We start from the raw sequence: 12,770 nt of genomic DNA, 5'->3' as shown, positions 1-12,770 counted from the left end.
ACCGCTTGCATGGCAGAACCTCTGGGAGGGTGGGGCTCTATGAGCAGCTGAGACGGCGTCTGCCCAAAACTTCGGATTTGAGCTTCCACAGCCTGAAAAAGGCACGGGCAAGTTTGAGGGTTAAGAGGTGCTAATTACAGGCAAAAGAACCACAAGTGTCACCTGGAAATGTCAGCCCTTACTTCTGGCTTGTTTCACACTGGAAATCACCCCGTGCTTCCACAGTGGGGCTGAGCACCTGGGCGGGCAACAAGGCTGAGGCCGCTCTCCAGGGCCAGGGCAGCTGTGCCTCCTAAACCCTGCAGAACTTTCTCATCTTGTGCCATGATGGGAAACAGAAACCAGCTCTTACAATCAGAAATTGTCCTTTTTGGCTTCATCTCTATTTTCTTGCATCTTTTTCCCCCTGCTTGCATCATCCCTGTTGACTTAAGGCTAATCTTTTACAGGTATAGGGAAAACCAAGCACTGCTTTGATTCTAGACCCAATCTCACCCTGGGAAGTAGAAGAAAGAAATACAGCACCTGTGAAAAATCACCTGATGCTCTTTTGCCATGGGAAGAGCATTATTGTTGACAGTCTCTTTGAACCTAGGTGGCTGAACAGCAAAGTAAAAGCCATATGTTGCATCCAAGCAATAGCCCAGGACCACGTGTGTGTGCTCTTTTTGGAAGACGTGTGCCTAACTAAGCCCTTTGTTGCGAGCCCCTCACTCTTCCTGTCCACCCAGCCCAGGTGCTCACTTCCCAACCTCATCACAGAAAACTCTGAAATGCCAGACGTGGTCGCTGTCTGTAATGGTTTTATCTCTTTACTTGTTTATGCCTGTCTCCTCCCACTAAAACAAGATCCGCGAGAGCGAGGACCTTATCTATTTTCTTCACTCTTAGATCTTTAAAATTGGGTGAATGAATAAATGCCACAGTATGTGTGAGGGGAGAGAAGGAAGCAGAGACATATAAAGGTGACTTCAACACCCCCACAGCAGTATTTTTAACTTCTCAGCTAAAAGAAGGAAGAAAATCTCTTTCTAAGGGGCTATATGTTTGTCATGCTGTTTTTTAATCCCTAATAAAACAGGTATTTCAATTTTTATATGCTCTGCAGAACTGTAGGCGATTAATAAATCATAAACAGGGAAATAAAATTATGCGGTATTAACTTCCTTTTTTATTTGATGAGGATACCATTAGTAGTCCTTTACAACCATCTTTTAAGGAACAATGATAGCAATTCACCCATTTATGTATTCAATCGTAATCATCAAGGAGGTAAACAGTATATGAGGTATCAGTGTTTCTGCCCTTGAAGAAACTATTCCTAATATAGAAAGCAGAACATGTACTTGGATGACTGAATAACAGTCTGATGCAGTTAGCTCAATAAATTCAAGGAATGCACTATGACCGGCTTAGGCAGAAAGGCCTGCGAAGGCCTCTGTGAAAGCTGAGTGGTATGGGAAAAGCACCATGGGCTTTGAAGGCACACAGACCATGTGCTAACCCTGACTGCACACCGTTGACAAGCTATGTGACCCAGGGCGAGTCATTCAACCTCAGTTTCAATTTTCTTCTTGTAAGATATGGGTGATAATAATAATATCAACCTCACAGTGTTATTCAGTTCAGTTCAGCTCAACTGTGTCTGACTCTTTGCAACCCCATGAACCGCAGCATGCCAGGTCTCCCTGTCCATCACCAACTCTCAGAGTCTACCCAAACCCATGTCCATTGCCATCCAACCATCTCATCCTCTGTCGTTCCCTTCTCCTCCCCCCTTCAATCTTTCCCAGCATCAGGGTCGTTTCAAATAAGTCAGCTCTTTGCATCAGGTGGCCAAAGTATTGGAGCTTCAGCTTCAACATCAGTCCTTCCAATAAACACCCAGGACTGATCTCCTTTAGGATGGACTGGTTGGATCTCCTTGCAGTCCAAGGGACTCTCAAGAATCCTCTCCAACACCACAGCTCAAAAGCATCAATTCTTCGGTGCTCAGCCTTCTTTATAGTCCAACTCTGACATCCACACATGACCCCAGGAAAAACCATAGCCTTGACCAGACGGACCTTTGTTGGCAAAGTAATGTCTCTGCTTTTCAATATGCTATCTAGGTTGGTCATAACTTTCCTTCTAACGAGTAAGCATCTTTGAATTTCATGGCTGCAGTCACCATCTGCAGTGATTTTGATATTGAGGAGCAAATAGTATGTATGCAAAACAACACAGCAAAGTGCTTACTGGTACAGATTAGACTCTCAATATGCAGTCAGCCAATATTCGTTGAGGGCTACTAACAACAATAACCCTGGATTAGGAAATGGCAACCCACTCCAGTATTTCTGCCTGGAGAATCCGATGGACAGAGGAGCCTGGCTGGCTAGAGTCCGTGGGTTGCAAAGAGTCAGACACAACAGAGCACACACACACATCAATAACAAATATTTATTTAGTAGTTACTATTTGCCAGATATTTTTCTACATGATTTTAGTATCTTGTTTCATTTAATCTTTAAACTGTATGATGTGAGTACTTTATCTATTTACTGATAAAGAAAAATGCACAAAGAACTTAAATATCTTGTCCAAGGTCACACAGTAATTAAACAGCAGACTCAAATTTTGCATGTAAGCAGCCTGATTCAGGAGCTCATACTCTCAACCAGTAAGCTATTCTTCCTTATCTGTTAGGGACAATGCCATGGCCTAGGGATAAGACTGAGCACACAAAAAGCATGGGTTTACAACCCAATGAGTGAATTAATAAAGTAGCTCTAATACCAACATCATCTTCGTCATTCAGTGTTTGCTCACACACAATTAGAGCAGCATGGCTTGGCAAGAGATACGGCTAGACCCAGACTTCAGAAACCAGAAAAGCAGTCACCAGGAAGTGAGGAGTAGAGATTAGGGTCACTTCAGAGCAGTATCTAAAACATTTTTTGATGGGGTGAAATCAATTCACGATCAACATCCAGGACAATCTTGAGGAAAAAAATATCACAAAAGGGCAACCTTTTGGTGGGCAGGCCTAAGGTAGTCACAGAGGAGGAGGTGGGAGCACAGCTCTTTTAAGATGCATGGATTCACAACTGGCTTAACATAAACCTTAACACGCTTTTAAAAACAGCGAAGCCAGTGTCCTTTCCCTTGACTGCCGCCTTCAGGGGTCCTGGCCCAACAGCCCACATACATTTCCCCTCATTTAAAAGAAGGGGAATGGGGAACAGGCAGCTTACATACTTGGCCTATGGAGTTAACTGGTTAAGAGTGCTAATCCTGATTTTCCCATTTATTTGCTGTGTTTGAATAGGTTGCTTAATAGAAATATTAATAATACCTCACTTGGAGAATTATATGGAAAATTAAGTAATACCTATAAAGTGTTTGGCACAATGCCAAGCACATACAAGGCACTAAATAAAATGTTGTTGGGTTTGGGGCCTTAGCGTGATCCCCATTAAACACAGCTAAAACAGAAAAGGAAGAAACGCTTCAGGAGTTTACAATGAGAGTGGTGATGATAATGAGTACATTATTAAAAAAAAACAAAAACTGAAATCTGGCTCAGCATTTCAAAGTATACTATAGGGCTAAGTGCCCAGAGTCGGAGAGATCTCCTTGGAGATTCAGAGAGCAGTCCAAAACATAAGGAACTGGATACCTCAGTCCTTACGGAAGCTGTGTTATTTGCAAGAAAGGGATAAATATGTGAACCACGATCTAAGGCCAAATCAACAATTCTTAGAGACTGATGACTTTGAGCAATGAAGACAAAAGACATTAATTCTTTTCTTTTGAACTTGCATATTTTAGAGTAGTAAAGCAATGAACAGAAATATAAATTTCTGTGAGGGAGAACTAGCTTTGCAGGAGAAAGTGCATTTTATGTCAGATGTGGAAATCTGAAGTGATAGTGACAGCTGTCGAGCCAGGCTGAGACGTCCAGGTGACAAAAGAAAGCCTAGGACTGGCCCTGGGCTTAAACATCAGAGGTGTTCACTTGGGTGTCATTCATACAAGAGAAACTTAAGTCAATGGTTTTTGATCCTTCCCTCTCACTCTGTTTATGTATGTATTTTTAAGCAGCAGAAATGATTTCCTTTTTCAAATGAAGTTTTACACAAAACCCCAATACAAAAAACAAAGAGACAGGGCTATTTAACTTTAAAGATGGGCAAAACCATCCTTACACAGCAGCTCCTGAGACAATTCTGAGAAATCTTAGGACTATGGAGCACAGTTTGAAGTCCACTGGTTAAGCTCCCAGGAAGAAACTACATGAGACACATACATAAAAGGACACAGAGGTGAAACTTAGGGAATGCTCATATTTAGGGTTTGATATGAAGAAGATGACAATAGAAGGGAGAGGCTGCTAGGAGCTGGGGAGCAGGATAGGGTGATGTGGAAGCTATAGATGAGAATTTCAAAGACAGAGTGGTCAGTAACACCAACTACTATAGAGAAACTAACGACATTATCGCACATAAGTTTTTATTATAGATATAAATTAAATGCAACTGGCCTCAATACAACATAATACCAATATCCTTAATACTACATGTACTTAGCCTTCTTTTGAAACGAAAAGTACATAGATGGTGAGAAAACTTTTAAAAACACCAATCTCCCCTTTCTAATACAATTTTTTTTGTCTTAAAATTTTAATAAAATTTACTCATTACTGACCTTTTGTACGGAGAAAGGGAATGGCACCCCACTCCAGTACTCTTGCCTGGAAAATCCCAGGACGGGGGAGCCTGGTGGGCTGCCATCTATGGGGTCGCACAGAGTCGGACACGACTGAAGAGACTTAGCAGCAGCAGCAGCAGCAGACCTTTTATAGGGAAATGATTTTTCAAGTCATGGAACACAGTGGTGTGAATTCGGTCTCAATTATGAAATAAAAGTTGTATTATCCCACATAGGTTAAATAATATTTTTCTTGCTAAGTCCTTAAGACATCTAAAAAAATTACATAATTCTTAGACACAAATGTTATATTTCTTGACTAACCTTTGAGTTGTTGGTGATAGCAATACAACAGAAAGGGCTTTATCAAGTGAGAAAATTATAGAATAAGACTGTAAGGTAATCTCAAATCTTTAGAGTCAAACCTAATATTATCAACTGATAATTCTAGATCCTTCTCATTGTTTCTAAAGCTCATTGCCATTCTGGCATTACCTTGATCTCTAAAGCAATTTACACTGTTGATCACACCGTGGTTGCTTCACAGTCTCTCTGCTCTGGCATCTATGGCTCTACACTAGCTTGGTTCTCTAACCTACTCCTTTATTCTCTGTGTTCTGCCAACCTCTACTCTTATTTCTCATCCACAAATGAACCCATCACTGCAAGTTCTCTTTTCACACTCACATTTTCTTGATCTAAACTTCCTGCCCTAGATTTTTTTTTTTTTTTTTAACATGACTTCAAATCTTAGCCCTATATGAAGGATTTCCAAATCTCAAGCCAGAGGACTGTCAATGTCTATGAAGTGTTCATTTACACTTTGCCTGATGGCCGTCCATCCATACTATGTGTATATCCCAGCACACTTAGAATTATCAAATCTAAAATCTGGAAAAATTAATTTTATTCTAGCATTCCTCAATCAAGGATGAGACTCCCCTTTTGATTTTATTTTTAATGCTCAGAATCTTACTAACATTTAAAATTTTACCTCTTGTATATAATCAGTAACTAGACCTAATTACTTCTTTTATAAGTTTCTCATACTCATCATTTCTATTTGAATCCAGGAATTTCTTATAATTTCAGGTATTGAGAATTATAACAGTGTCTCTTCTGTTATCTGTCATTTAATTTCTTCCTACAGACTTGCGCTTTCTCAAACTCTCCTTTATGTAGTATTCCCCTGATCAAATGTCTTCAATTAACTGCCAGTTCTTAAAAGATACAGTCTTACGCCTTCATATGAGGCACCGAGAAGAATGCTATATAATTTCTATGGTATCCTTGACAAAAAATAAATAACTTCATTTGAATCATGTAAAATATGAGACAAATTCAGAGACATTCAACAAAATATGTGACCACTTTCCACAAATATCAAGACTATTAAAGACAAGTAAAGATTGATTCATTCTTACATTTAGAAGAAAACCAAGAAGATATCGACTAAATACATGTGATTCAGTCATCGCATAAGATCATTAAACAGAAAAAGAGTTATTAGAGAATGTGGTGACCTTCACCAGGTCTGTAGCTTAATTACACTGAACAAATATTATTTCCATGGTCTCGATCATTTCACTAAGTTATGTAACATGGTGATGGTAGGGGAGGGAGGGTGCTTGGGAAGAAACATACAAAAGAAATTTTGCAACTTGTCTGTGGCTAAACTTAATTCAAAATACAAATTTTTTAAAAGAAAGAAAAAGATGAAGGCCTACTGCGAGTCCCTCATCCAACTCTCTGTACAATCAAGCAGGGTTTCGTTCACACGCAGAACCAGCCGTTTCTACCTTACATTTTCTCTTATGCCACTGTCTCTCCTAGATAAGTTCCTTCACCTTCAGTCTTCTAAGTCATACCACTCTCTAGAAAGCCCTGCTTGAGTCCTGCCTTGCCGCTGCTGCTGGTGTTCAGTTGCGAAGTCGTGTCCGACTCTTTGCAGCTCATGGACTGCAGCACTCCAGGTTTCCGTGTCCTTCACCGTCTGTCAGAGTTTGCTCAGATTTATGCACATTGAGTCAGTGAGGCTTTCTAACCATCTCATCCTCTGCCACCTCCTTCTCCTTTGGCCTTCAATCTTTCCCAGCATCAGGATCTTTTCCAATGAGTCGGCTGTTCATATCAGGTGGCCAAAGTATTGCCGCTTCAGCATCAGTCCTTCCAATGACTATTCAGAGTTGATTTCCTTCAGGATTGACTAGTTTGATCTTCAGGCAGTCCAAGGGACTCTCAAGAGTCTTCAACAACAACACCAGTTTGAAAGCATCAATTCTTCAGCACTCATGACTACTGGAAAAACTAGAGCTTTGACTATATGGACTTTTGTTGGCAAAGTGATGTCTCTGCCTTTTTTTTTTTGGTCTATGTCTATTATAGTTTTCCTTCTAAGGAGTGAGTGGTTTTTAATTTCATGGCTGCAATCACCATCTGCAGTGATTTGGAACCCAAGAAAATAAAATCTGTCATTGTTTCCACTTTTTTCCCTTCTATTTGCCATGAAGTGATGGGACTGAATGCCAAGATCTTAGTTTTTCGAAGGTTGAGTTTTAAATCAGCTTTTTCACTCTCCTCTTTCACCCTCACCAAGAGGCTCTTTAGTTCCTCTTCGCTTTCTGCCATTCAGTTCAGTTCAGTTGCTCAGTCGTGTCTGACTCTTTGCGACCCCATGAATCACAGCACGCCAGGCCTCCCTGTCCATCACCATCTCCTGGAGTTCACTCAAACTCACATCCATCGAGTCGGTGATGCCATCCAGCCATCTCATCCTCTGTCGTCCCCTTCTCCTCCTGCCCCTAATCTCTCCCAGCATCAGAGTCTTTTCCAATGAGTCAACTCTTCACATGAGGTGGCCAAAGTACTGCCATTAGGATGGTTCACCTGCATATCTGAGGTTGTTGAAATTTCTCCTGGCAATCTTGACTCCAGCTTGTGCCTCATCCAGCCCAGCATTTCACATGATGTACTCTGCATAGAAGTTAAATAAGTGGGTGACAATGTACAGCCTGTCACAGTCCTTTCTCAATTTTGAACCAGTGTTCCATGTGCAGTTCTAACTGCTGCTTCCTGACCTGCACACACAGGTTTCTCAGGAGACAAATAAGGTGGTCTGGTATTCCCATCTCTTTAAGAATTTTCCAGTTTGCTGTGGTCCACACAAAGACTTTTACATAATCAAAGAAGCATATGTTTTTCTGGAACTCCCTTGCTATTTCCATAATCCAACAAATGTTGGCAATTTGATCTCTGGTTCTGCTGCTGCTTAGAAACCTAGCTTATACATCTGGAAGTTCTTGGTTCACATACTGCTGAAGCCAGGCTTGAAGGATTTTGAGCATAACCTTGCTAGCATGTGAAATAAGCACAATCGTGTGGTGGTTTGAGCATTCTTTGGCATTGCCCTCCTTTGGGACTGGAATGAAAACTGACCTTTTCCAGTCCTGTGCCCACTGCTGAGTTATCCAAATGTGCTGACATATTGAATGCAGCACTTTGATAGCATCATCTTTTACCATTTTAAATAGCTCATCTAGAATTCTGTCACCTCCACTAGCTTTTTGTTCATAGTAATGCTTCATAAGGCCCACTTGACTTCACACTCTAGGCTGTCTGCCGCTGGGTGACTGACCACACCATTGTGGTTATCTGCATCACTAAGATTTCCCAAATCTTAGAGCTTGTTCATTCTGCTAATCACACATTTAATTCAGGCTTCCTTGTAATGTTAGTTTTTAGTGTATTACTGGTCTGTCCAAGCAACTAAACCATAAGGCTAGAATATCATGTATTTCAGAAGTGTGCAAGCAGGAACAACAGTGCCTTGTACAAACTATTCACACAGCAAAGAAGTTTACCTGACCTTTTTTTGCTGTTGCTGTTAAAAATAACATCCTCTATTTTGCACGTATGTTTTATCAATCAGTCTTGTATCCCAAATGACTGATTTATAAAGATACACAAATAGGCCAACTTTAAGTGGAAATCAAAGTAAAACAAAAACTGGGCTGCAAAACAGAACCAGAAATGAACCATACACTTTAACCTATATTCTTCCTGGGATAACACACAAAATTATTAGTTTCTAGAGCCACACAATGTGGCATTCCAAAACATCTTTTTATTTGCCTGTAATTTAAAAGGTCATGAAGCTCTAGAATAAAACAAAATATTACTTTTCAGCACTGGACAAGCTACCAGTAACTATTTTAAAAGTTATTTTGTCTATTTATATTGCCTTTTAATATGAAAGTAATATGGTGGTTTGGTTCCTAAGCCTTGTCTAACTCTTGCAACCTCATGGGCTACAGCCCACCAGGCTCCTCTATCCATAGGATTTTACAGGCAAGAACACTGGAATGGGTTGCCATTTCCCTCCTCATATTGAGTACCTTTTATGTACCGAGACCGCCCAATACTAGGACAGAAACAAGCTCAAGAGAAGAGCAAAGTTTAATTTTTTTTTTTTTTTTTTGCTGCGCTCCAGAGCATGTGGGATCTTAGTTCTCTGACCAAGGACTGAAACTTGTGTTCCCTGCAGTGGATATACCAGGAAGTTTGGAGCACAGTTCTTGATGAGGCAAAATGGGAGTGAGAGGGAGAATGGGGAGTGATAAGTAAAGGCAGATATCTGTTGCTACAAAGAGGACAAAAGAGTCTTTGTTAGAAAAGTTCTATAAGGTATCACTAAAGGCAGTCCTGGGTGTTCGTTGGTAGGACTGATGTTGAAGCTGAAACTCCAATACTTTGGCCACCTGATGTGAAGAGCTGACTTATTTGAAAAGAACCTGATGCTGGGAGGGATTGGGGGCAGGAGGAGAAGGGGATGACAGAGGATGAGATGGTTGGATGGCATCACCGACTCAATGGACATGGGTTTGGGTGAACTCCGGGAGTTGGTGATGGACAGGGAGGCCTGGCGTGCTGCTGTTCATGGGGTCGCAAAGAGTCAGACACGACTGAGCACCTGAACTGAACTGAACTGAAAGGCAGTAATCCTCATTCTTTCAGCCCCCAACACACCTGAGGGATACAAAAACACTCCAGGGTCTCTCTGTAGCAGTGATTCTCAAAGGTCAAGTGAGAAATCCTGGGGGAATATGTGTGGTTTGAAAAAATTCCTTCAAGTAATTTTGTTTATCACTCTCTCTTCACTTTTCACTCCAGCCCTTTGTTTATACAGGAATATTTCTATTCCTGATATTCTATTCTATTCCTGAATATTTCAGATGCATAACAGAGGTCTGAAATCACAGGAAACATATAGGAATAACAGTAAGGTGAACAGGTAATAGGGTAGCTTAATGAACTCTACCAAATGCCTAAACTGTTTTTAATAAACTCTACTTCATCTAGAGAGTTTTGGTCCCAGGTGATAAATTTTTAGAATTTGTTTATTATGCTAAATTTTTATTATGAAATAGGATAATGAATCCCCATGTACCCATTAGTCAATTTCAATAATTATTAACACATTTGGCCTTAGGTTACTTCAAGGGGGGATTCAGCCTAGGCAATGTGCTAGAAAGATTTATTGGAAAATAGGAGAGTGTGCCTGCCTTTAAGCAGTTTGTTTTTTCAGGTTTACTGCAAAACTACATGGAGAACAAAAATATTTAAAAAAATCCCAAATTATAAACATTAGCCAGCAGACTTCATCTTTGTTCAGAAAGGTTAAACACGTGTGGACTTGAAAGGAGATGTTCAATGCTAAAGCTGCAAATTTGATTAGGTGACTTCTCTTGTTAAAATCCTTCCATCCGAATTCCTTATCATAGGCTGGCCCCATAGCATGAGGTTAAGTATGCAGACGCTGCAATCAGACTGCTGCAGTTCAGATATTAGCTTTATCACATAGTAGCTGAGTGACTCTGGCAAGTTAGGCCTTAGTATTCTTGTCTAAGAATGGTGATAATGATAGTGGGTATTTATTGAGTTGTTGTAAAGTTTAAATGAAATAATATAAAATACAGAACAGTTCCTGACACCTCTGTAAGTGTCTGATTTAGTATTACAACATATACATAAAAGGCAGCACGGTGTGTGGCTGAGGTTAAGGAAGCATTTACTAAATGTTTCTAATCACTTATAATTAAGACTAATAACAACAGTGATCTGGCTCTCCGGCCTATGCTTCCAGTCTCATCCTGACACTGTCCCTCTTAAACTCTGTAAGATATGATGTAATGTGACATACTGCTTTTATATATATTGCTTTCCTATTCTTTTCTATCCCCTTTCTCTGTGTGGTTGCCTTCTCCTCATTCTTTAAGATGAGCTCACATATCTCTGCACTCTGAGAAGTCTCTTTCTAGGTTTCATTCAGTCAGTTGCTCTCCTCTGTTGCTCTTGGAGCAACTGTGTCCAGACCCCCTACTTACTTTACCTACTTAACTAAAATTCTGAATCACTGGTCTAATTCCTGTCTCATTGAGAGCAGAGACTTCCAAGTATTGCTGTGCCTCTGGGGGCCTGACACACAGTAGGTGCTCAAGAAATAAGAATGAAATGCTGAATGAATGAAAGGTTATCCAAGTCAGCACAATTCAGCAGGGATGCAGCTAAGAGATACCTCCTAACACTATCACAGAGCAGCCTACCACTGAAAAAAAAACATTCTGCTAAACATTTCTACCAGAAAGTTTACTTCATTCTTATTCATCAATTCCCAATTATTTCTGTAAATAGCCTGTTACTACTTTCTATAATAAAGCTGAATCCAGCAGGCAGCATTCCAGATGTTGAAATACATAGTAATAAAAAAGACTATGCAAATACTTCAAGACTTTCCAGTAAAACCACATACTTATATTTTATAAACAGCATCTCAAATATTACCTAGAGAATTTATTAATGGATTTCCAAATGGAAATATTATGAAAAGATTTTCAACAAGCTGTGTATTCTATTGTTTTCTGTGCCAACCATTGCATACTTGCCAGATTTTATGGCTACACTGAGAGAAAGGGACATTATATTAATATGTAGAGGGAATATAGGTACACACACTAGATAAAATAAAGAATGAGAGAAACACAAGAAAAGGAAAGTAGACTGGCTTAGTGACAATGCATGGCTTCAACTTAAGAATGAATATTTTAGACTCTCTGAAGTGGTCTTTTTAATCTAACGGAGGAAACAAGTGAACTCGGTACAGCACTTAGTAACCAACGATAAAGCTGTAAAACTTTATTTTAAGATGGGTTTGGGGGAGAAATAACTTAAACATATGGATGCAATTAAGGTAAACACATACGTACTCTGCTTTTCTTAAGCACACAACTCTGAAATTGCATTTTATCCCCTATATATTTACATCTAAAAGCACTATAAACGTGGGATAGGGAAATTGAAAAAATCATTTAATAAAAAGTAACGTGCCATTATTAGTATACTAAAATTTTGACATTACCAAAATTAAGTTCTAGAAGGCTATCTTAAGACTGTAGAGTAACTCTACAAATATTTACAAATATTTACAGATATTTACAAATCCAAATAAGACTTCATAGTTTGGATTTCAGAATTAATTCAATTTTCACCGTTTAAAAAGAGTCATAATAGGCCATTTAGTGATTTCTCCTGTGTTACATAATATCACTTGAGCCTCTTCTTCCCCTTACCCTTCACACAGTTGAATTAAACTGGAGAAAAACTTGCTGGATATTTGACCAATTTCCACTCAAAATTTACTAACTAACTTTCTAGTTAACCAGCTTCAGTGCTTTCTGAGGCCACTGTTAAAATATGCTGGATATCAGCAAGTTAAAAAAGCTTACTAATCATTACATGTTGAAGTTAGCATTTAATTCCTAAAGGACAAAAATCCTGATAATACTGCAGCCATGAAATTAAAAGACGCTTACTCCTTGGAAGGAAAGTTATGACCAACCTAGATAGCATTTTCAAAAGCAGAGACATTACTTTGCCAACAAAGGTCCATCTAGTCAAGGCTATGGTTTTTCCTGTGGTCATGTATGGATGTGAGAGTTGGACTGTGAAGAAGGCTGAGCGCCGAAGAATTGATGCTTTTGAACTGTGGTGTTGGAGAAGACTCTTGAGAGTCCCTGGGACCT

The 12,770-nt window shown here is 39.7% G+C and overlaps 1 protein-coding gene across 5 annotated transcripts in view; it reads right to left on the bottom strand.

The window, feature by feature from the left end:
- The window catches only part of LRBA (LPS-responsive vesicle trafficking, beach and anchor containing), a 758,995-nt gene that overhangs the window by 54,643 nt on the left and 691,582 nt on the right, over nt 1–12,770 (bottom strand). For all 5 annotated transcript variants that reach the window (XM_010840761.1, XM_010840760.1, XM_010840763.1 and 2 more), the window contains exon 49: nt 3–92. In XM_010840761.1, the coding sequence (XP_010839063.1) occupies nt 3–92 (90 nt within the window). The remainder of the gene's footprint in view (nt 1–2; nt 93–12,770) is intronic.

This window comes from Bison bison, unplaced genomic scaffold (assembly GCF_000754665.1).
Source record: "Bison bison bison isolate TAMUID 2011002044 unplaced genomic scaffold, Bison_UMD1.0 scf7180017864146, whole genome shotgun sequence".
NCBI lineage: Eukaryota > Metazoa > Chordata > Mammalia > Artiodactyla > Bovidae > Bison > Bison bison.
Note: the sequence above shows the minus strand (reverse complement) of the source record. Positions and strands in the feature narration are given on the sequence as shown.